At 45.9% G+C, this 20,918-nt stretch overlaps 2 protein-coding genes across 7 annotated transcripts; one reads left to right on the forward strand and one right to left on the reverse strand.

The window, feature by feature from the left end:
- Positions 1–92: 92 nt before the first annotated feature.
- ripk3 (receptor-interacting serine-threonine kinase 3) lies at positions 93–8,030 on the reverse strand. The gene is made up of 13 exons (XM_060035435.1): positions 7,874–8,030; positions 6,422–6,582; positions 5,875–6,040; positions 5,400–5,555; positions 5,129–5,277; positions 4,606–4,655; positions 4,342–4,497; positions 3,875–3,957; positions 3,486–3,549; positions 3,086–3,138; positions 2,702–2,753; positions 2,390–2,544; positions 93–1,338 (listed from the first exon to the last, which is right to left on the reverse strand). The coding sequence occupies exons 2-13, from the start codon at positions 6,574–6,576 to the stop codon at positions 1,141–1,143; spliced, it is 1,437 nt and encodes a 478-aa protein (XP_059891418.1). The 5' UTR covers positions 6,577–6,582; positions 7,874–8,030; the 3' UTR covers positions 93–1,140.
- Positions 8,031–8,697: 667 nt separating this feature from the next.
- khnyn (KH and NYN domain containing) lies at positions 8,698–20,297 on the forward strand. 6 transcript variants are annotated; one of them, XM_060035431.1, is made up of 9 exons: positions 8,699–9,010; positions 9,152–9,422; positions 11,557–11,691; positions 12,749–14,700; positions 15,221–15,351; positions 16,345–16,441; positions 16,668–16,775; positions 18,112–18,213; positions 19,031–20,297. In XM_060035431.1, exons 2-9 carry the CDS (start codon positions 9,201–9,203, stop codon positions 19,419–19,421), a joined length of 3,138 nt encoding a protein of 1,045 aa, XP_059891414.1. In that variant the 5' UTR covers positions 8,699–9,010; positions 9,152–9,200; the 3' UTR covers positions 19,422–20,297. The 6 variants fall into 6 exon arrangements, with proteins under 6 accessions (XP_059891415.1, XP_059891414.1, XP_059891412.1 ...); XM_060035429.1 differs by having other exon boundaries at positions 9,162–9,422; XM_060035430.1 differs by having other exon boundaries at positions 8,699–9,006.
- The last annotated feature ends 621 nt before the right edge of the window (positions 20,298–20,918 follow it).

Genomic DNA, 20,918 nt, shown 5'->3' on the forward strand with positions numbered 1-20,918 from the left:
GTACATACTGTAGCATAAAAACAATATCAAATATGATATATATAATACAACCAAGTGGAAATGTAATTTATGCTTTGAAAATAAAAACTCCATTCATCAATCAATTCCAGTATTTATACATCGGCCTCTGAACCAGTCCGTCTCCATGGTGACAGCTGTTCATTCTACAAATAACAAGCGCCCCGCTGCTTGGAGAACAGAAAGACCTTGACTCCGCGCAATTGACTCACAGATACATCACACAAAAGGCCCCCTCAGACATACACACCCAGTACTGCCCTAAAACAACCCCACCGAAACGTAAGGTACACCTATATGATACCGTCTCCGAACTCCAACCATCATGTTAGCTTATGCTTGTTTACGTTCCCCATTAGATACCACAGAAAGCTGACCCTTTACCACACACACAGAGCTTCCTGTTGCCGTAGCGTGTCCTGGTGCTTCTCAGGGGACGTGACTCTGCGGGGGGGCTCCAGTGACAGATGGATCGTGGGTGAGCGAGGGGGCAGAGTGGGAACTGATGCCGAGTGAACCCTGGTCGCTCCAGGGTGCCATGGTAGCTCTCTCTACTACCCTGGGGCTCGACCAACACAGTCTGTCCACACCCATCTGGCTCAATGGCCCTGAGTGTGTGACAGAATCTTCTAAGCTAATTAGAGCCGTTTATTTTAGACTTGTTTTAGACTTACTTCCCAAAATGAACAAATACACAAGAACACAAGAAAACAAAATAATCATAAAGGCCTCACAGATAGGCAGATAGACAATTACAGCAAAGTCATTAATTTAGCCTGAAAAATAACAGATCGTTAGAAAACCATGAATTTACTTTTAACAGGAAAGATTTTAGCATTTTCCGGGAACCAGCCTGATAAAAACAAGTTGATGTTCGATTTACAATTAACCCTATTACATAATGTTCAGCTTGTGTAAGGCTTTTTTCTTTTAATCAAAGGTTTATTAGAGACGATTGCAAGAAAATCGTAAAACATGAAGAGTGAATCCAGTCAATTGAGTTGAATGAAATGCAAATAATATGCTGCAGTTAGTATAAAAAAACGAATAGAACTTTTTTTCCTGGCAAAATATGAGTTTCAGTGGCGGGGAAAGGTAAAGATCATCCCAGGTGATCCAGAGTCAGTGTTCTCCTGTGGGTGCTCCGTGGCCTTTTGAGTTGGGACGTGTGCTGTTGAACCTCGGGGGTGCTGTTGGGTGCCGCCTCCTCTCTGCTAACCCGTCGCTGATGTGCATGTAGTTACCGTCGCCTCTCTGAAAAAAACTCACGTGGCTGTTTTTGATGGATAGGGGTCGCTGCTCGGGATTGGAGAACTGGCGCTACAAACCAATCGTTGGAAACAACGAAAAACAATCAGCAACAATCAACAATCAGCATGAAACACCCACTCCAGCAACATTCAGATGCAACAAACTATAGTCAACAACCAACCAGAAACAACCAACAGCAATCAACTGCAATCAGTAACAATCAACCGAAATCAGCAACAACCAACAGCAATCAGCAACAACAAACAGCAATCAACAACAACCAACAGCAATCAGCAACAACCAACAGCTATCAACTGCAATCAGTAACAATCAACAGCAATCAGCAACAACCAACAGCAATCAGCAACAACCAATAGCAATCAACAACAACCAACAGCAATCAGCAACAACCAACAGCTATCAACTGCAATCAGTAACAATCAACTGTAATCTAATCAGTAACAATCAACTGTAATCAGTAACAATCAACTGTAATCAGTAACAATCAACTGTAATCAGTAACAATCAACTGTAATCAGTAACAATCAACTGTAATCAGTAACAATCAACTGCAATCGGTAACAACCAACAATAATCTGCAACCATTCGGCAACAATTCGGTGAAAGAACCGAAAGCGATTAATGACAATCAGCAACAACCAACAGCTATCAACTGCAATCAGTAACAATCAACTGTAATCTAATCAGTAACAATCAACTGTAATCAGTAACAATCAACTGCAATCAGTAACAATCAACTGTAATCAGTAACAATCAACTGTAATCAGTAACAATCAACTGTAATCAGTAACAATCAACTGTAATCAGTAACAATCAACTGTAATCAGTAACAATCAACTGTAATCAGTAACAATCAACTGCAATCGGTAACAACCAACAATAATCTGCAACCATTCGGCAACAATTCGGTCAAAGAACCGAAAACGATTAATGACAATCGGCAACAATAATCAGCAACGACCAACAGCATTGGACACCAATTCCGCAACAATCAGCAAACTCAACTACATCAGCTTCTATGGACAAAATCAACTACAATCATTAAAAAAGAAAGGCAAACATTTAACTACAACAACAAGGACCATTGTAAGCAGCTCACCTGGTACGGTGACCCTGGTGCGGTAAGTCTAGCCGTGGCTTCCGGTTGTGGATTCGGAGCGTGGTTGAGGTTCAAAGAGGACCCTGGCTCCATATTGGCTGATGCACTGATAAGTTTGGTTTCAGAGAAGCTCATTGGCTGAGATGAGGGCTTTTCTAGATAGCAGAGAACATCATCGAAGTGGGTTTAAACATTCTTATTATGTCTGTGATGGTTTTGTATTTTCAGTGATTTAATATTTTGTAGTTTTCCCTCATTGCAGTGGCCAGGCAGTGATACACCAACCACGACTTCGCCTTTAAAAGTGTTTACCTGTGCCACACTTCAGGTCTCGGTTCTTCCTGGTTAGATCATCAGCCGTCTCCTTAAAAACAAAATGGATGTTGAGGCATATTTCTGTCTGATTCCTGCTAGGTCAATTTGAATGCGACAAATAATGGCTCCTCTTAATGTAACACACTCTTGTTTTCTTAAATATTCACACGTTTAGATATTTGATGTTGATTTTTATTTTAAATGTATGAGCCAATAAACAACAAGACAATAGTCATCCAGTTGACTATTATGAGGTCCTAGTCCTTATGTGTAAACATAGGCTTCTGCATCGCATATCAATAAAATAAATAAAAGTAGTCTGACTGCTACACAAAAAGCTCAGCTTACACAAAGTTGAATGGTGCAACTGTAGGCCTATACCTGAACTGGTGGAGGGCCTGTTATGTCGTCCATTCGCACATTTATGGATGATGCTGTGTGAAAGAAAGTAGAAGAAAGTGAATTAAGAATAATATTACATTATATTCCCTGTTGTGTAAAACGAAAAATCATTTAAAGAATTAAGTATATAGTTCAGTGCTATATTTGTTTGTATTTAGCAAGCCAGCTAACTATAGCAAGCAAGCTGACAAAATAGTTAAGCTAGCACATCAAATGGGCTAGCCAAGTATAAAAAATCGAATTGTGTGTCTTATTTTTGTGTATTTTGTTCACGTTTTACTTTTACTCAGGGGTGATGCTGCACAATAAATAACATAATTATGGTTCAGATTAATAACTAATCTTTCATTGTGTACGATTGAAAAGATATAGAACCAACATGGCTGGGTTATGTGAAGCTCTGTGAGTCCATCCGAGATCTTTCGTTCTTCTCTATTTGTGTCCTAGAAATAGGAACAGAGAAAATATAAGTGTGAGAATGGGTGGAATACAGTAAAAGCAAGAAAAAAGAGAAATAAATAAAGCAAAAACAATAGCAAAAAAGAGAAGGATAGTCTACTCTAGGATTGAGATAATATGTGATACGTGGGCAAAAAGGGCAGAACAATCGGGCAAAACAACAACAAAGGAAAATTGAAAAATAGCATTGTCAGAGACAGGAACACACTTTGTACTTGATGGCAAGATTTGTGCTGTGTCATCAACCCGGTTCCGAGGCTACGGAATAGTTGTGTGGGGTTATAGGTTGTGTCTGGAATGCTGCATTACCAGTAGGGCCTGCGTGGAGTGGATGGCACTGGTGATGCCAGACTTATGAAGGTCATACTGCTGCTCAGTCACAGAAATGCAGTCTATAGAAAAATACAAATGAACTGAGAAATCAATGGACAAGATGGCTTAAAATTAAAATTTGTCCAGACGGAGTAGACAGAGTCTGTGTAGACGGAGTAACCAAACACAAATTTACAACTTCAGGGGAGCGCTATCTCTAGTGTAATCTGTGCTATTGCAAATCCAGTATGGGGATTGGTTTAAATAGATGACCTGATCCCCTGGCAACAGTTCGAGCCAATCAGAAACAGAGATTCTAGTCTATACCTGATTGAAATCTTTTCATAAGCTCCAAATTACCCCCCCAAAAATAATTATAGCATTCTACACTGTTCCATTTAGTTTTGTCTTTTATTTTATACACAGCGAGTGTGTTCAGTGTTACACAGTGGAAGGAGTCCTACCCAGGAAGGATGGCCTTTGTTGGGGTACACTGTGCCAGCACCGGGCCATCATGTCCACCAGCGGCCTCAGACCCTCAGTCTGGCCTGGGTCGATACTCTCCAGGGGGGGGCGGTCCCCTTCTGGGACCCGGAAACGCACGAGGCTGGAGAAGACATCTGCAGGGCGAAGTAGACCACCCCGGAGGGAGGAGAACCGTTGTGTTACCTGTCCCACTACTCTGTCTCTGCAGCACTGATGAGCGATGGAAGAGAGATGGAACTCACGCGTGTATGGCTTTTGACCCGTCAGAATGGACCACAGCAGGATCCCATAGCTGAAACAAGAATAAACACGCCGCTGAACTAAGCGCACATCGCCACAACGCCTTGTAAATCAACAGATACTGTGATTTAGCGCCGCACAACGGGCAACTCCCAAAATCATCTGCTACGGAGGCCCGTTGTGTTGCCTGAACGCGTGCCTGCCTAAGGTGTGTATACTTAATGGATAAGTGCACGTGCCAAAACAAATCTAGGGATGAATGGATAGGCGTTCTGTTGCAGGATGCCCGACAAGAACTTAACGAGGACGCTGAGTTTGACGAGCTTCATATGTACCGCTAGAATGAGAAACCCTCTAAAATAACAAAAGAGTGGCATCACACCCCACGCCCAACTTCACAGGCCCTTCCTCCGGTGTTGTGTGTGCAAGCGTGAGAGGGGGGGGGGGGGGCAGAGGGGGATCGCAGTATGAAAGGGGCGCAGTATGTGAGTGTCGGTTTTTCATGCTAAACATGCTCAGCTGTACCTGTACATGTCCGAGGAGCGAGAGGGCCTGTAGTCCCTCCCGAAGGCCTCGGGGGGCATGTAGCTGGTGGTCCCGCCGTCCTCCGCGCTGCCCACCTTGGACTTCTGACTCATGCTTTGTGAGATCCTTGCCAGACCGAAGTCCGTCAGCTGTGAGGGAGAACGAAGGGGTCCTTACATTACTGTTGCCATAACGAGAGCTTGAAGTTGACCGTAGCTAGCCGCTGAGCGTAGCAGGCCGCCGGGCCTTTGCCCAGGAGCCTGGGACTCACCTTGACGTTCAGGCCAGAGTCCAGCAGCACGTTGCCGGGCTTCAGGTCCATGTGGAGCATCGGAGGAGAGAGGGTGTGGAGGAAGTTCATGCCAAGGGCCACTTGGTAAGAGAGCCTGAAGGCCAAGGGCCAGGGCGGGGGCCCACGCAGGACGCCCTGTAACAAGACGGCATTAACTGCTGAATAATGCAACAGACGATGTATCTGCGGCGCTGAAGGGGATTAAGATATAGGGAGCAGCGTGTTATGGTTGGTTGAACTTGGTTCGTATCGCTACAGGTACGAAAACATCCCGCCAAATGTCCCTAATTCACAGAGAAACAGAGAACCTCCTGAACTGGTTTACTAGTTTCAGCAAAGACGAAGCATTCAATTTGCAAAACACATTTGCCTCGATGGTTTTCCGGTAAGCGAACTTGTTCCCTTGCGTCATTCACGGTGGGACAGGAAGTGACAGGGCTGTGGCCGGTCTCACCTGGAGGTCTGCAAGGGAGCCCTGCTCCATGTAGTCCATGACCAGGCCCAGGATGGAGGGTCCGCCGGAGGGCAGCCGGCCCTGGAAGACCCCGGAAACCCTCACCACGAAGGGGCTCTCCCCACGACGCATCAGCTCTGCCTCCCGCCGCAGGGCTGAGCTCGACCTGGAGGGGGAGAGGGGGAGAGGGACAGGGGAGAGGGACGGGGGAGAGGGAGAGAGGGACGGGGGAGAGAGAGGTTGGGGAGTTAGGGAGGAGAGGGAGATGGGGATGATGGGGGTAATGAAGAGAGAGAGCAACAGAGAGAGAGAGAGAGAGAGAGAGAGAGAGAGAGAGAGGGAGACCACTTGGACCATGGTTGTTCGAAATTAGAATAGAATAGCCGGTAACACAGGGGGAAAAGATTAATTCAATGTACGTTGCATTAGTATGAAAGCATATTAATGTCATTATTGGATATGATTGTGTTTAAGTGTTTAAAAATATTGTTTGTCATTTTTATTTGGTGTGAATTCAGCACTTTATGAAACAGTGTAGTGTACATACCCATCGTCATAGTGGAGGATCTTAATGGCAACGTCCCAAGCCCAGCGAACATGCCTGGCTTTAAAGATCTGTCCGAACCCCCCAGAGCCAATCACCTCCCAACTAACCAGGCTCGCTTCATCACACACCGGAATATGGCACTGGTTTAGTTCCATGGTTCACTAATATATGGAAAAATCTCTCATGTCATGTTTGGAGAAATTATGCATCGTCAGTCGCTCTAGGCCAGGGGTCGGTAGCCACCACTAGCACGTGGCAGCATAATAATTGGCACGCTTAAAAAAATAAATTAAAAAACTCATTTTTTATTTTATTATTATTATTAAAAAATGTCACCGCACAATACGGCAGCTGAATTATTACTACTGATATTTTTTGCACTTTATTCTGTTTTGGGCATTTCCTCCCAGTGCAAATATGATAAAATGATCTAACATTCTCATCTATTCTTGTTTTTTACATTTCTCACAGTGCAACTATGTTTTTGAATGAGATTCTGAAAGTGGTGTTTTTAGATGGGACATATGTAATTATAATTTGTAAGCCCATGTAGCAAATATAACAACAAAAAAAACATTTAAAATGTTGATGCATGATTTTGGACTATATGGAAATAAGACAATTCCAGGTCTTCTGGAAATGTTTTTGGTCACTGTGTCATAATTCAGCTTAATATTTAATATATTGTTGCTAGAGAAAATGTCAAAAAAAAATGTCAAACTGGCACTGCATGTTGAAAAGTTTGCTGACCCCTGTACTAGGCCTACATTGCCCTAGTGCTATTATCAAGTTCATTATTCACATTTTGAAGCAAGGGCGCCCCCATCTGTTCAAATATGGTAATATACCGTAATACATATGACATTGATTGAGGCCTACATATTAAAAGGATACCACGTTAATGTTATATACTTAATCCTGATTAGCCAATAACGTTCTAGGAGTAGGCATTGTAGTTCTTAAACGACACCTCTGCCTGTTAACTTTCTGTAAAAAGCAACAATGTTTTTGATGAAAGAAACACGTATCTAATCGTTGTTAGTAAATGTGGTTTGAACGGAGAATAGGCCTACATCTCCGGGTTGAAGTTTGGCGGTGGAAAGTTAACAGGCAGAGGTGAAATAGGCCGTGCATTTCTTTCCGATACCTGGAAACTCCGTGGTGGTTTATTAGCCTACATTATTAAAACCAATGCGCCTCATCATGGCCGCATTGGGCTATAGGCCCATTTCAACTTGTATTTACCATTGATACCTCCAATCGAAACCAAATGCAAGAAGACAGCAACAATATTCCTGGTTGTAATCAATAGTTCATCGTTTAATTAAACCCGTCAAACAAAGAATTGTAACTAGAGCCATACGTTTCATGTCAACCTTAGTTCGGTCACGTAAGTAACTAAGTTTATAAGCATATTTTTTTCACAAATGCCGTCAACAAATCAAACCTCACCTGTAAACGGATCATCTGGGAGATTTTAGGATTCAGGCCTAAGTAGATATTTTTTGACAAGGAAAATTGAATTAGGTGAGGTTCTCTCACCTAATATATATGTAGGCACCATTGAATAAAACGAGAAGTGAAACTGATTAAGTCCATCCCACAAGTTCCACTTCTGTGTGTTTTTTATGGTTTGCACATTGCACCCCTTTCACCTCAACGTGATTTGAAAGGATCATATTTGATTTAATTAATTAATTAATTTCCATTTAATTGACAAATCGGTTATAATTCACTTAATAAATTATAATAACTACACTATTAATAAATAATTCACTAACTATTATTTAATAATTCTTTCTGTCGGTTCACAATACTAATTTTCCAGCCCATCATGAAGTCTCCCTCTCTTCGTCTGTTTCCTGGACTCTGATGACGCGTGCGCTGCACAAGCTCAAGGGGGAAAAACAAGTTCGTGACGTTAATGGAATTCCCCTGGCCAATCTGGGTCGTGTTTTGACGTCTTTTATTAGGAAGAAGAATGTATACTTTATTATGATACACCCTAAATGCTACATATGTGTTGACATTACAGTTCTTTATCTCTTAAAATAAAACAATAAAGACACATCAAAAGACTCGTCGAAAATATTGTTATTGACGTAACTAAGATCAACTATTCACTTGGTTTCCGAGATAAATATCGGAACGTAAACTGGGCGGCACAAATCTCTTTTACCAACCAATCAAGAGACCAGTCACAGTGCGTCCGGATCATTGACTGGTTGGTAACGGAGAGAAGCAACTCCCCCTGTACGCTCGGACCCTTGGATCAAGGCAACCGCCATGAAGAGCCTGGGGGACCGCCCCAGTCTGGCGCGTCGTTGCCACTTTCGTTTTGTTTGGGTTCGTCCGGACTACGAAACTTTGCATTATAGTGAAATAGGAGACAGCGGCTAGCTACGGTCAACCATCATCAAGTTATAATGTAGAATATTCCGCTTTTTTGTCGCCTTTATTATCATAATCGAGTGCCAACATTTTGGACCACTAAAGTTACGACCAGTTCTTCCCCTGCTCAAATGAGAGAGAAGGGAAGTAAAGACGAAACTTAAAGGCAGACACAGATCAAGCCGTCCAACAAAGTAGGTAGGAGAAGTTAGGGCTAGCTCTACTTCAACAATGCATAAAGTAGCGTAATATCAGACAACTTAGCCAGCAATTGTCCCAATGTTTCAGCCTCTACCTCTCCATTCCCTTTCGATGTGTCGGTCCCCCAATAACCAATAGGTCGTTTCAGAGAGATTGGGAGGTGGTTGGAGAGAGAGAGACTGGGTTGATGGACCCGTCGCGCAGCGGTTCCGAGAGGGAGGGTGAGCTAATGGTGAAGGATGAGTTCGCCTGCGCCGGTACGTTGCGGGATTCTCTAACGTCCCAGCGACATTCAGTGGAGAAGATATTCCGGGTTTCATTTGGGATCGGGACCGACGATGTGCCTCACAACGATGGGCAGATGTGGCTCAACTTGCGGGGTGCGAGCCACAATGTGGCCGCTGCTAAGGTCAGTCTAACTCCATCATTTTGCCTTGAGTAAAAAGTGAAATGTATTAGACAGTGGTGTAGTCTATTTTATTGTAGTGGGTAGGGTATACTGTGATGATTCCCTCCCAGCCTCGTACAAACCCGTCCCACCGGTACGTGTACGTGTGTGGCGCTCATGGGGTGTCGCACCACACTCACCAACGCAGGGGTCTACAACCCGCTGATATAAGAGTATAACTATTATCAACAATCATGGAAAGCTGAATAGGTTTATCAGTTTTAATAACAGTGTGAACAAATAGAACACAAAAATGACAAGTTGTCCTTTGTATATCTATAGTAGCAATAGCACATGCTAAACAAGGACAAAATCTACTCAAAATAATTTAATGAACTGTTTACAACCATGGCTAACCAGTGCATGAGAAGGAGATGACAGGAGACTAATGTTTCACTCTTTCAATTGCTCTTGCTGTTGTTATCTAAACATACCATACAGTAATTTAATTGTGTGAAAGTGTGAAATTACTGCACCTTAAAAATGACCATGAATTAGCTATACTCTCATTTGCATAGTGATTAACATTATGAATTTCAATTGTGCATACCAACTGCATGTTGGCTGACATTTACCTAACTTTTTTTCCCCTCTACTCTAACCAAGGATGCCTGTTTTTAAATTCCCTAGCCTGACACCCAGTCCGAAAGGCTGGCCAGGGGTTCTCATCTAAAAGTAACAAGGAGATATACAGTGGGATTAAAACATTGTCTTCTGTTGACTACTTGTTATGTGGTTTACACATTAATATGGGAGGACTGGACAGTGGACAGTGGACACACACACACACACACACACACACACACACACACACACACACACACACACACACACACACACACTTTTCTTTCTGTTGTGTCTTTGCTAGTCTCCGTAGCTCTGGTAGTGGCATCTGCTGCTGCAAGCTCAACTTGCAGCAGCAAGTTGACACTATGTGTGTAGTTTGCTTTTCATATTGTAATGTTGAATGTTATTGTAGCATGTATCCTGGGACTCTAAGTGTTTGTGTTGTGTTTTTTAACGTTTTTTCCAGTTGTTTTAACTGTTTGGCCAATTGTTTACCGCGTTTAACTTTCAATCTGTGTGGGATGCTAATCACAGCGCGAGAAGGAGGGGCTCGGCCCGCCAACTAACATGCAGAGATGCAGGGGCAGCTTCGCGCTTCGTAACAGAGACGGGGCAGAGCGCGAGCGCGCAGGGGGAATTTTATGTATGGTGAATGTAGGAGATAACTTCCCCTGCTAAAAGTATTTTATTGCAGTTATACCCAACCGGTATTTGCGAAAAATAAACACAGAAGTAAAAGATCTGTCACAAGACAATTGATACGTATCCGTGCACATTTTTAAGTGGGTATACGCAAATCCTGGTGCGTTCCTAGTGGGTATACGGCGTATACCTGCGTATCACGTAGACTACACCACTGTCTGTAGAGCCGGCCTATTCTATTACCTTTTATTAATGCTGCGTTATTGTTCCAATCACCGCCTGTATCCCTTCCCGACCCTCTGCAATGTAGTTATTTAACTGACACCTCTTCCTGTTAGCTTTCCGCAAAAAGCAATAATATTTGCAATAAAGCAAACATTATACCTCTGAAGGTCCATAAACAACGCAGCTCACCAACAGATATTAAATCAACATTCAAATTCTCTGAAGGTCCATAAACCTCGCAACTCACCAACAGATATGACACATCATTCTAGTCTTAATGTATTAGGGCGGCCTAGACCAAAACACGGCCCACCTGGGTGATTACACCGAGATGAATGCGTTGAGTCACAATGCGTCTTAAAGACCAAATTAATTTTCCAACTTGTATCAATACAAATTTTTATACATACACGATGATTGACAGAGACAGATATATACTAGACAGAAAGACAGACAGGTTGATACGTATCGATCGATCGACTACTTCTTGTATGAAATTTGAATCTCATAATTTATCGTTTTAACTATTTTGTGTCTAAAGTTTTAACTCCTGGTTAATAGGGTTAGGTGTATGTATTATTATGGACTCCTCTCCTTGCGGTGACATTACATTGCTCTTACTTTGAAAGTAATTTGCATTATTTTTTTCTTCTTGTGACAGCTGTTTGTCCGAGGCCTGGTCAACGAGGAACAACAACAAGAAGTGTCGTACCCGGGGTTCCTGCACTGTGTGTTCTGCGGAGCCCAGGGGTTGTTCATGGACTGCCTGATCAAAAACACATCCGCATATATTGTGGTATGCATGGAGCTTGTTGTGGATAAAAACCCGCAATCTAGTACTCGAAGGTCGAGAAGGACTAGGTTTGAAAGATTAAGGCTTTATTACCACTTGCATAAAGTAACCACTGTCGTGGCAATTCCTTTACCAGATATTGCGTCCAAGACAGATGAGATTTCCAAAAACGACAATTATGGTCATATATATTTGTAATAATACTAGAAACAATGATACATCACAACAATCATCAACAAACAATAGAATAGGCATACAATACAATAATCCGAGGCCTCAGATGGGAGTTCGCCCTGCGTCTCTCTGAAAGTTTGCAAGGAGGTTTCTGAGGGCAGCTGTCCCCCACCAACCCAACAACGTTTCTTAACCTGATGGTGATCTATTGATGGAAGCTCCTCAGGATGTCATAAAGGGGGTCGCGGCCGTGCCTCTGGTTTAATCAAAGAGATGCGGGGCTCCTAGCAGAAGCCTGTCAGGTGGTTTTATGAATGACAAAGGGAATCCCTTGGAACAGGGCCCTCTGTTAACTCAGCTTTGTTCCACACTGGCATCAAACAGATGGACAAGGTGTTCCAAATAGTTATTTTAAGCCTCAATACATATTTTCTCCCATACTATTAGTTTGTTCTATTTGGAGATTAATTCGATTAGTTTTGTAGAATGAAGTCTGGATGACAGTTAAACTGCCGTACTGTGGAGATCTCCAGAGATAGAGAACCTTTCAATGAATACATTTGGGCAATATAATGTTATTTTTGACAAAATTATTCAGCTTGTTTCTCCCCTTCGACATGAACAAATATAATTTCCCTATGTTGAGATGTAAAGGGATCAGTGTGTAAAATGTAATAGCATCTAGCGGCGGGGTTGTAGATGGCAACCAACTGTATAACATGAATATTATATTCCATTTCTGCGAGGTCCATTACGCTTTAAGTGTAATCCGATTTGTCAATATCGGTGGTAATATTTTGATCTAGAAAAGCGTGTTGAGACCGTCAATTTTATCGATGGGATCGACAGACTTAAACTTGACATGGTTTTCTCTCACCTGATTCAGGTCGGCTCCCATGGTTGCCTGCTTATCTCTGGCCTCACAGAGCCAGTAGTACAGGCCTACTCCCTTATCACAGACCTGTTGGAAAGGTTCCATATCACCCAGGACCAATGCCCCGAAACAGGCAGCCGGGCCCTGGGAAAGTCCCTGGATTCAAGCCGGGCCTTCAATTGTCTGGTGAGGAAATGGGAGGACAAGCATACCCCGGAACTTCTAGCGCTCCCCGAGGCGGCCAAGCAGGGCCTGCTGGCCCTGGTGAAAGAGTCTGGTCTTTATTCCAGCCCCGGTTCTTTGGATCGTTCCTCAGAGTGTCTAGACCAACCAACGGACCACGGTTCACCTAGCCCCGTGTCCGGGGGCCCCGCGAGACTGGGCTGGGAGTCGGGGAACATCGCGAGCGCCCTCGCCTCCAACGCCCTCGCTCGTCTCGGGCCGGAAGGCGCCCGGGATCCCGATGGCCAGGAGGCGGAGCGTCGCCGAGCCGCGCCGCATTTGGTGGCAGAGCACCCGTCGCCGGCTACAGAGCGACCTGGGTGGGGTCTCACAGGTCCCCCGGCGGAAGACCTCCCACCCTGGGACGCGTCGGGCCCACCCGGGCACACGGCTGTCGGAAACGGGGGAAGAGGAGGAGGAGGAGGAGGAGGCGGCGGAGGAGATGGAGCCGAGCAGCGCCCGGAGGAGGAGGAAGCGGTCAGGGCGGAGGCGCTCGAGGGGAAGGTGGAGGAGGAACCGGAGGAGGGGGATATGGAGGACGGCGAGGCGGTGCTCTCCCTGGGCAGCCAGAAGGAGTTCCGGCTGCTGCTGAAGTTCTTCACAGCCATGGGCTACACGGAGCAGGTGGTGAGGCAGGTCCTAGCCCGCACGGGTCCCAGGGAGGCCTCCCAGATCCTGGACCTGGTGCAGCAGGAGCAGGACTGCAGCGGCAGGAGCCCGGAGCGCGGAGACCGAAGCGGCCAAGTCAAGTTGAGTCCGAAGAGCGACCTGCCCATAATCGACTTCCTCAATAAAAGTCGCCAGGCCCAGAGAAACTACCCCACGGAGACTGAGGTCGGTGAAGCGGGGACGGGTGAAAAAGGGAGGAGAATGCGACGAGAACCTTCCAGAGACGAGGGCCGGGGGGACCCGGAGGAGGACTTTGTCCTGGCGGTGGTGAAGAGGGCGGCCGCCAGCTGTGGCTACAAGGAGGAGAAGGTAGCGGAGGTCTACGGCAGCCTCCCCGACCTCTCCACCCACCAGCTGATCCTCCGGCTGCAGCGGGAGGCGGGGACGCTGGGCGTGCCCAAGGAGGAGGGGGAAGAGGGGCTGCTGGAGTGGGAGGCGAGGAGGACGGGCCCCGGAGAGGAGGAAAGAGGCAGGCTAGGAGGTCACCTGACGCCGGCCCAAATCGCCCCGAAAGAAAGGAAACCGAGCGTCGCGCTCCGACCCCAGGGACCTCTACCCAAGCCTTCCGTTTCCACGGCGACGCCGCCGCCGCCGCCAGAAGTCAGGGGCCCCCCGCTGCTTACCTACCCCGCCACCGGCCTGGGTCCGGGACCTACCCCCCGCCATCTCCCCCACGCGGGTCAGAAGGCAAAAAAACCTGAAACTTCACCCCTGCTACCTTATTCCCACCAGCCCCAGCCCCATGTCCCCTTCATCTACCCCCAAGCCCCAGGCCACCTCCCCCCTACTGGCCAAAACAACAAAACCTCCAATCCTTCGGCCGAGTTCCCCTACCCCTTCCCCCCGCCCGACCCAGCTCACCAACACCAACCCCTCCTCCATCTCCCCGGCCCGGCACTGAAGGATCCGCCGCAGGGCTTCCTGGCGGCGCCTTGGTCGACAGGCGCCTTGGTCACCGGAGAGCAGCGCTTCCTGGAGGGTCTCCGGCAGACCTTTGACCTCCAGCTGCCTGCCCAACCCGGAGACCCCGGGCTGAGGATGATCATCATAGACGGGAGCAACGTGGCCATGAGGTGGACGGTTTTTATCGTGTTTATAGTGTCCCGAGTACGAAATATAAACATATTAATGTGCATGTCTGTGTTACCTATTTTAGTAGAAGTACATTCAAGATTTGAAAGTCTGTGTTGTGTTGCAAGCAAAACAGTATGCTTGCTCTCCATTAAAAATAAAACAGCCACACAATGTGTGACAATAAGTAAGAGTAAGTGAAAATAAAACTGATATTAAACTGAAAGGGAACTCTTTAAATACCAACAGTGGGCATTAAAGTAATGATGCCCTCAGTAGAGGCGCCGCCCCTGACAATAACATTATATTCCATATCTAAACGCTGCATGTTAGGACAGATACATAAGCCGTTCGCCTGAAGAGGGCCCAAACCTATCCCTATGTATGCGGCTTGTGTTTTGCCAATGTCCATCTGTCTATTGGTGTGGCTCATCGGGTGGCGCCCTGGGAAGCTTTGTATTGATGGTGTGTGTGTGTGTGTGTGTGTGTGTGTGTGTGTGTGTGTGTGTGTGTGTGGTGCAGTCATGGTCTGGGCCACTTCTTTTCGTGCCGTGGCATCGCTCTGGCCGTCCAGCACTTCTGGACCCGAGGCCACCGACGGATCAGCACCTTCCTGCCCCAGTGGAGGCAGAAACGAGACCCCAAGATCAAAGGTACCAGGGTTACCCCCTAGACCCCAAGATCAAAGGTACCAGGGTTACCCCCTAGACCAAAGGTACCAGGGTGACCCCCTAGACCCCAAGATCAAAGGTACCAGGGTTACCCCCTAGACCCCAAGATCAAAAAGTACCAGGGTGACCCCCTAGACCCCAAGATCAAAAGGTACCAGGGTGACCCCCTAGACCCCAAGATCAAAAGGTACCAGGGTGACCCCCTAGACCCCAAGATCAAAAGGTACCAGGGTGACCCCCTAGACCCCAAGATCAAAAGGTACCAGGGTGACCCCCTAGACCCCAAGATTAAAAGGTACCAGGGTGACCCCCTAGACCCCAAGATCAAAAGGTACCAGGGTGACCCCCTAGACCCCAAGATCAAAGGTACCAGGGTGACCCCCTAGACCCCAAGATCAAAAGGTACCAGGGTGACCCCCTAGACCCCAAGATCAAAAGGTACCAGGGTGACCCCTTAGACCCCAAGATCAAAGGTACCAGGGTGACCCCTTAGACCCCAAGATCAAAGGTACCAGGGTTACCCCCTAGACTTGCAATGCAATGCAGTTCCTGAAGTATACGTGCACTTCCTGAAGGGTGAACAAACATGCACTTCCTGAAGTATACGTGCACTTCCTGGACGAACGGGGAAGTAACTCTGCAACCTGTGGTTCCCCCCCTCGTAAGTCCTTTTGAGCTAGGGAGAAGATAATCATTCTCCCAGTGTTTCAAACAATAGAAAGAATCTGTGTATTGTGATTTTCCTCTAGGGCTGGTGGTACCACCAGGAATGTCTTATCTAGCGTCGTCACACCCACTCTGTTAATAAGTTAATTACTCCAGAAGTCTGAGTGAGGGAAGCTGGTGAATTATGAGTGCATTTACAGGCACAGCGGAGGCTGTCTGGAATTCCCCCATTAATGGTTCAGAGTGTGGGACTATGTGGCTGTGGGTCATGATGTATTTGACCGTAGGTGTGTTTGTTTCGCTCTCCAGAGCAACACTACCTGACGGAGCTTCAGGAGCTGGGGCTGCTCTCCTACACGCCCTCCCGGGAGGTGCTGGGGAAGAGGATCAACTCGTACGACGACAGGTCAGTCCAGACCAGTCCAATCTATAGAGCAGCGCTTCTGTGGTCCTGACTCCAAATGGGTCACGATCCAGACGTAGGTGTGGCGCCTCGCTTAGCAATGCACTTAAAAACATATATATATTGTTTAATAGGCTGTTGAAAACATTGTTCTCTACCAAGTCTGTTATGTAAATCTGTTGCAGTTGCGTACCCTTGCTGACCTCTGACCTTTGCCTGTTCCCGTCAGGTTCATGCTGCATCTGGCCCAGACGACCGACGGCGTCATCGTTACCAACGATAACCTGCGTGACCTCCTGGACGAGTCCCAGGCGTGGATGGACATCATCAAAAAGAGGTCAAACAATGCCGTTTTATTCTGACCAACGGAGAGAAGTGTTCAGGAAGATCACACATTTCTACGACAAAGTTTGAGAAGTGTGACGAAATATATTAAATTAGCTATTGGATAAAGGAATTGAAAGATTGCATAAGATATGAAAGAGGTACAGGAAATCATGGACAATAAGAATTACTCGTGTAGGAATGCTGCACGCCACCCAGGTTGAATTGGTTGGGCTCCCCCAGACAAAGGATGCAGGGTGGGGGTGTCGGAAGATTTATTGTAAGATTTCATGGCAATTGGGCTGCATGTTGCCATGCAGGAGATCTCCGTCTGAGGCCCCGTTTACACGAGGACGCTTGCGGGTAAAAACGACAAAATATTTTATCGGAAGTGCCTTTCGTTTAGACGGTGACAGCGTATTTGGGGAATGAAAACGCATAAATCTGAAACCACCCTCCAGAGTGGAAAAGTTGAATACGCTCCGCCGTAGCGTTTCCGTCTAGACTGCGAAGACGCAAAACACTGCTCAGATCTGCTCACGTCACGTACGCGTTTACGTCACATACATGTGCCAGTACAAGGAAATAAACAAACATGTCAGATTATTTCCATGCGTCGGACCTTCAAGCTGCTCTGGCAGCTCTAACAAGCGTACAGGAGTCTTTCCACGAAATGTACAGGATATGTACAGTATAGTATTACTGAACAGAGAAGGATCTTTTTGTTTTTTGCGGCACGGATAAGAGAAGAAGGAAGATTATACGCATGCGCTCCGACATGGCGGTGTTGTGTGATAGTGTATCACAGCACCACCTAGCCGCCTGGCATGCATACCCAATCGAATTCCACACACTTTCGCGTCACCGTATGCACGCAGATTTCCTCCCGAAAACGCTCGTCTAAACACGGAATAAAAAGTGAAGACGCGACGCCACTTTTGCGTCTTCTGTTCAGACCGTCATCGTGTAAACGTAGCCTGAGTGTGTGTGTGGGGATGAATGGTTTAACCTGTGCACACTGATTACTGAATGAGTGTGCACAGGTGTGCAACCTCACCCAGCCCCAGAGTCCAATTAGACTTGGCCAGGTGAGGCTGCCTAAACCAGCATTCATCCACACACTCCCACATCGAGATGTTATTATTGAGATGTTTTTTAACCTAATTTAAAAAAAATGCCACACAATATTCCTGAGAAAATCAAAACTTCCCGATAATACATGAAAATAATCCGACATCATGAAATCATGAAATTATTATTATTTTTTTTACTTTCAAATTGGCGCCACGTTGGATCCACGTTGATGACAGTTTGTTGACAGTCTCCTGGTTGCTTTTCTCCCCATGCAGGCTCCTTCAGTACACCTTTGTTGGAGATCTCTTCATGGTGCCAGACGACCCTCTTGGCCGAGGAGGGCCACACCTGGACCATTTCTTACGCTCTGAGCATTGGTAAAGTCACAACGCACACCGTTAACACAAGGCACAGGTAAACTCACAATGCACAGCGATAACACACAGCACTGCTAAACACGCAACGCACACCGCTAACACACAGCACAGGTGAAGTTACAACGCACACCGTTTACACACAGCACTGGTAAAGTTACAACGCACACCGTTAACACACAGCACTGGTATCCGCACAACGCACATCGTTAACACACAGCACAGGTAAAGTCGCAAAACAGGTAACATGCAGCACAGTTGGCACAACAAACATCTGCTCAGTGCTCAGAACACAGGTAAACGCACAAAACAGGCAAACTCACGACACCAGTGAACTGTGAGGCCGACAACAATCAAAGTGTACAAACTAATTTGGAAGAGCTACAAAGCATTATAGTGCTCATATCGCACAAACTTGTTGAAAAATTCGACCTGACAGATGGCAAGAAAAGCCATAGGAGTCAGAAATGCAAAGTTTGTATTTGAATTGGCGGTAGTGCCAATCCTTTTTTCAAGGTGACATATTATACCATCAGGTGTGAGTGTGATTGGCCGCTACAAGCCGTTTTGAAGTTCTGCCTCTTCTTACATCACAAGTTGGCGTGTCCACCTAGATGTATGCTGGATTGATCAGTCTACCAGCCTACCCAGTGGACAGTAGCAAACGTTGCCCATCTATCCGTCATGCATCTAGGTGGACAAACCAACTTGTGATGTCAGAAGAGGCAGATTTTTAAGACGGCTTGTAAAGGCTATTCACACTCACACCTGGTGGTATAATATGTCAGCTTTAACCTCCTCCCCCTCCTCCTCCTTTCAGGACTCCTTACCCGGGCAGCCACTCCTTCGCTGGCGTCGCCTCCCCTTTCCCCTCCTCCAAACTCCCACGAGCCAAGACGGAAGTCCTGCAGTACCGCGACCTGACACCGGGGGGAGCGGCTCCAGAGCCAGAACCGAGGGGGATACGGGCGGCTGGCGGGAAGAAGAAGAGCGCGCCGGGCAGAGCTGCCAGCCCAGGAAAAGTCACCCGCATTGGGGGTTGGAAGGCTGGTCCAGAGAGGGGCGTGGATGAGACGGCCAGACTCAGGGACAGCCTGTGCCAGGTGTTCCCTGGTCAGGACAGCACGGTGGGCCTGGTTCTCCAGCGACACCCCACCGAGACGGACATCAACTTCCTCTCACACTTTGTCTTAGAGCTGCAGAAAGGCTGAACGATGTCAGTACGTTTTAAAATGCTTGCGGGGGAAGCCCCCGGTTGCCTGAGTGCTAGACGCACAAGGACTTGGACCAATGATTGTGAAGTACTGTGTGTGTTACATTTCGACATGCACTGCACTGAATTATGAATATTGTGTTGATGGCATTGAGCGCTGACAATGTTTACAAATAACCCCAGTGGTTAAACTAGCTTAACAAACAATTAGGTAGCTTATGACCAAATTATCAAAATACACAGCAACAAACAGCTAGCCTGAGGCTTAACAACCAAATATTTAATCTTTTGCTTCTAGCAAACTAGGGTAACACAACAAACAGCCTGCCGTTAAACTAGCAAAACACCCCAAAAATAACTTGCCTGTGGCTAAACAAGGTAAACTCACTGTATATTTTCCTTTGCATATTGCAAGACGATTTTATGGATTTTATATGAATTTACGTAAAGCCTCAATATCAGTGAGCGCAGGAATAGTGATTTTAATTTTTTTCTAAAACGCTTAATTTTTCTAAAATGTGGAGACGTGTTCGATAATACTACTTTATTTTAAATTCAAGTGCCTTATTTCAATTCCTAACATAAAAAAAGTGTAAAGGGTCCGTTAAACCAGAGCCCGTCTTCCTATTAGACATTCTCTGGTTATACGAAGGGACCACTGCAGCAGTGAGAACTTCCTGTATTCCACCGTGAGATATGACCACATGTCTGTTGGCCTCGTCGCTCTGGAAGCATGAAGAAATTCTCTTAATTTGATGAAAACATAGACTTATCCTTCAGAGTGGATCATTTTATTTTTCTAAGAATAAATACAGCGATATATATATTTTTTTATTTTCTCTAAAGAGCAATAAATAAATGAAATAAAACATAATAGATGACTTTATGTTTTTGTGAGCAGAGCCGTTCTCCCGAGTTCACGTCCATGGATGTGGGAGGGTTGCTGAGTTGCTCTCTTAGCCGACTGGGTTCCATTTATTCAAAACCACTCATTTTATCTTGATAGTCTCTCACCTACCTACACAGAAACTCTTAACAAATAATGATTTAGTATTGTCGAAATAAGGGAACTACTGTGTATCAACACATCTACTGGGCACTCTGGTCTCAATCCACATCTACAGGAGCAGCAGCTGCCAGCAACAACTACTTAAATTGCAGACTAGGTGAGTCCAGACCAATCCATTTAAAACTTGTCTAGTTTATATGAAAAAATTAACTGGACACGACATGAAACATGTCTTCAAATAAAAACTAGACACGTTTAGTTCATATTTGAAGACATGTTTCATGTGTATGTCATTATCAAACAATACTCTTGCATTTATCACACATGTATGCTTTTCCGTTGTTGCTAGCAAGCTAATGCTACATGCTTTTCGCCGTCAGCGTCTGCAACTTTTTGAGTGCAATATTGAGACGCTGTTTTTGCTTATGCACACAATGTCCTTCCCGCTGGAAGGAAACGTCTTTGTTAACCGAGATCAATGTCAAA

The sequence above is a fragment of the Gadus macrocephalus genome, chromosome 17, assembly GCF_031168955.1.
Source record: "Gadus macrocephalus chromosome 17, ASM3116895v1".
Classification (NCBI taxonomy): domain Eukaryota; kingdom Metazoa; phylum Chordata; class Actinopteri; order Gadiformes; family Gadidae; genus Gadus; species Gadus macrocephalus.

What these genes read in the sequence shown, in the direction of transcription:
- ripk3 (XM_060035435.1), bottom strand. Translation starts at nt 6,576, where the DNA reads ATGGAACTAAACCAGTGCCATATTCCGGTGTGTGATGAAGCGAGCCTG. An exon ending in ACTCCACGCAGGCCCTACTG is followed by an intron (nt 3,550 to 3,874) that starts GTAATGCAGCAT and finishes TCCTATTTCTAG; the next exon opens with GACACAAATAGAGAAGAACG. An exon ending in CACCAGGGTCACCGTACCAG is followed by an intron (nt 1,339 to 2,389) that starts GTGAGCTGCTTA and finishes ATTGGTTTGTAG; the next exon opens with CGCCAGTTCTCCAATCCCGA.
- khnyn (XM_060035427.1), top strand. Translation starts at nt 9,201, where the DNA reads ATGGACCCGTCGCGCAGCGGTTCCGAGAGGGAGGGTGAGCTAATGGTG. An exon ending in ACAATGTGGCCGCTGCTAAG is followed by an intron (nt 9,423 to 11,556) that starts GTCAGTCTAACT and finishes TTCTTGTGACAG; the next exon opens with CTGTTTGTCCGAGGCCTGGT. An exon ending in GGGAGCAACGTGGCCATGAG is followed by an intron (nt 14,701 to 15,220) that starts GTGGACGGTTTT and finishes TGTGTGGTGCAG; the next exon opens with TCATGGTCTGGGCCACTTCT.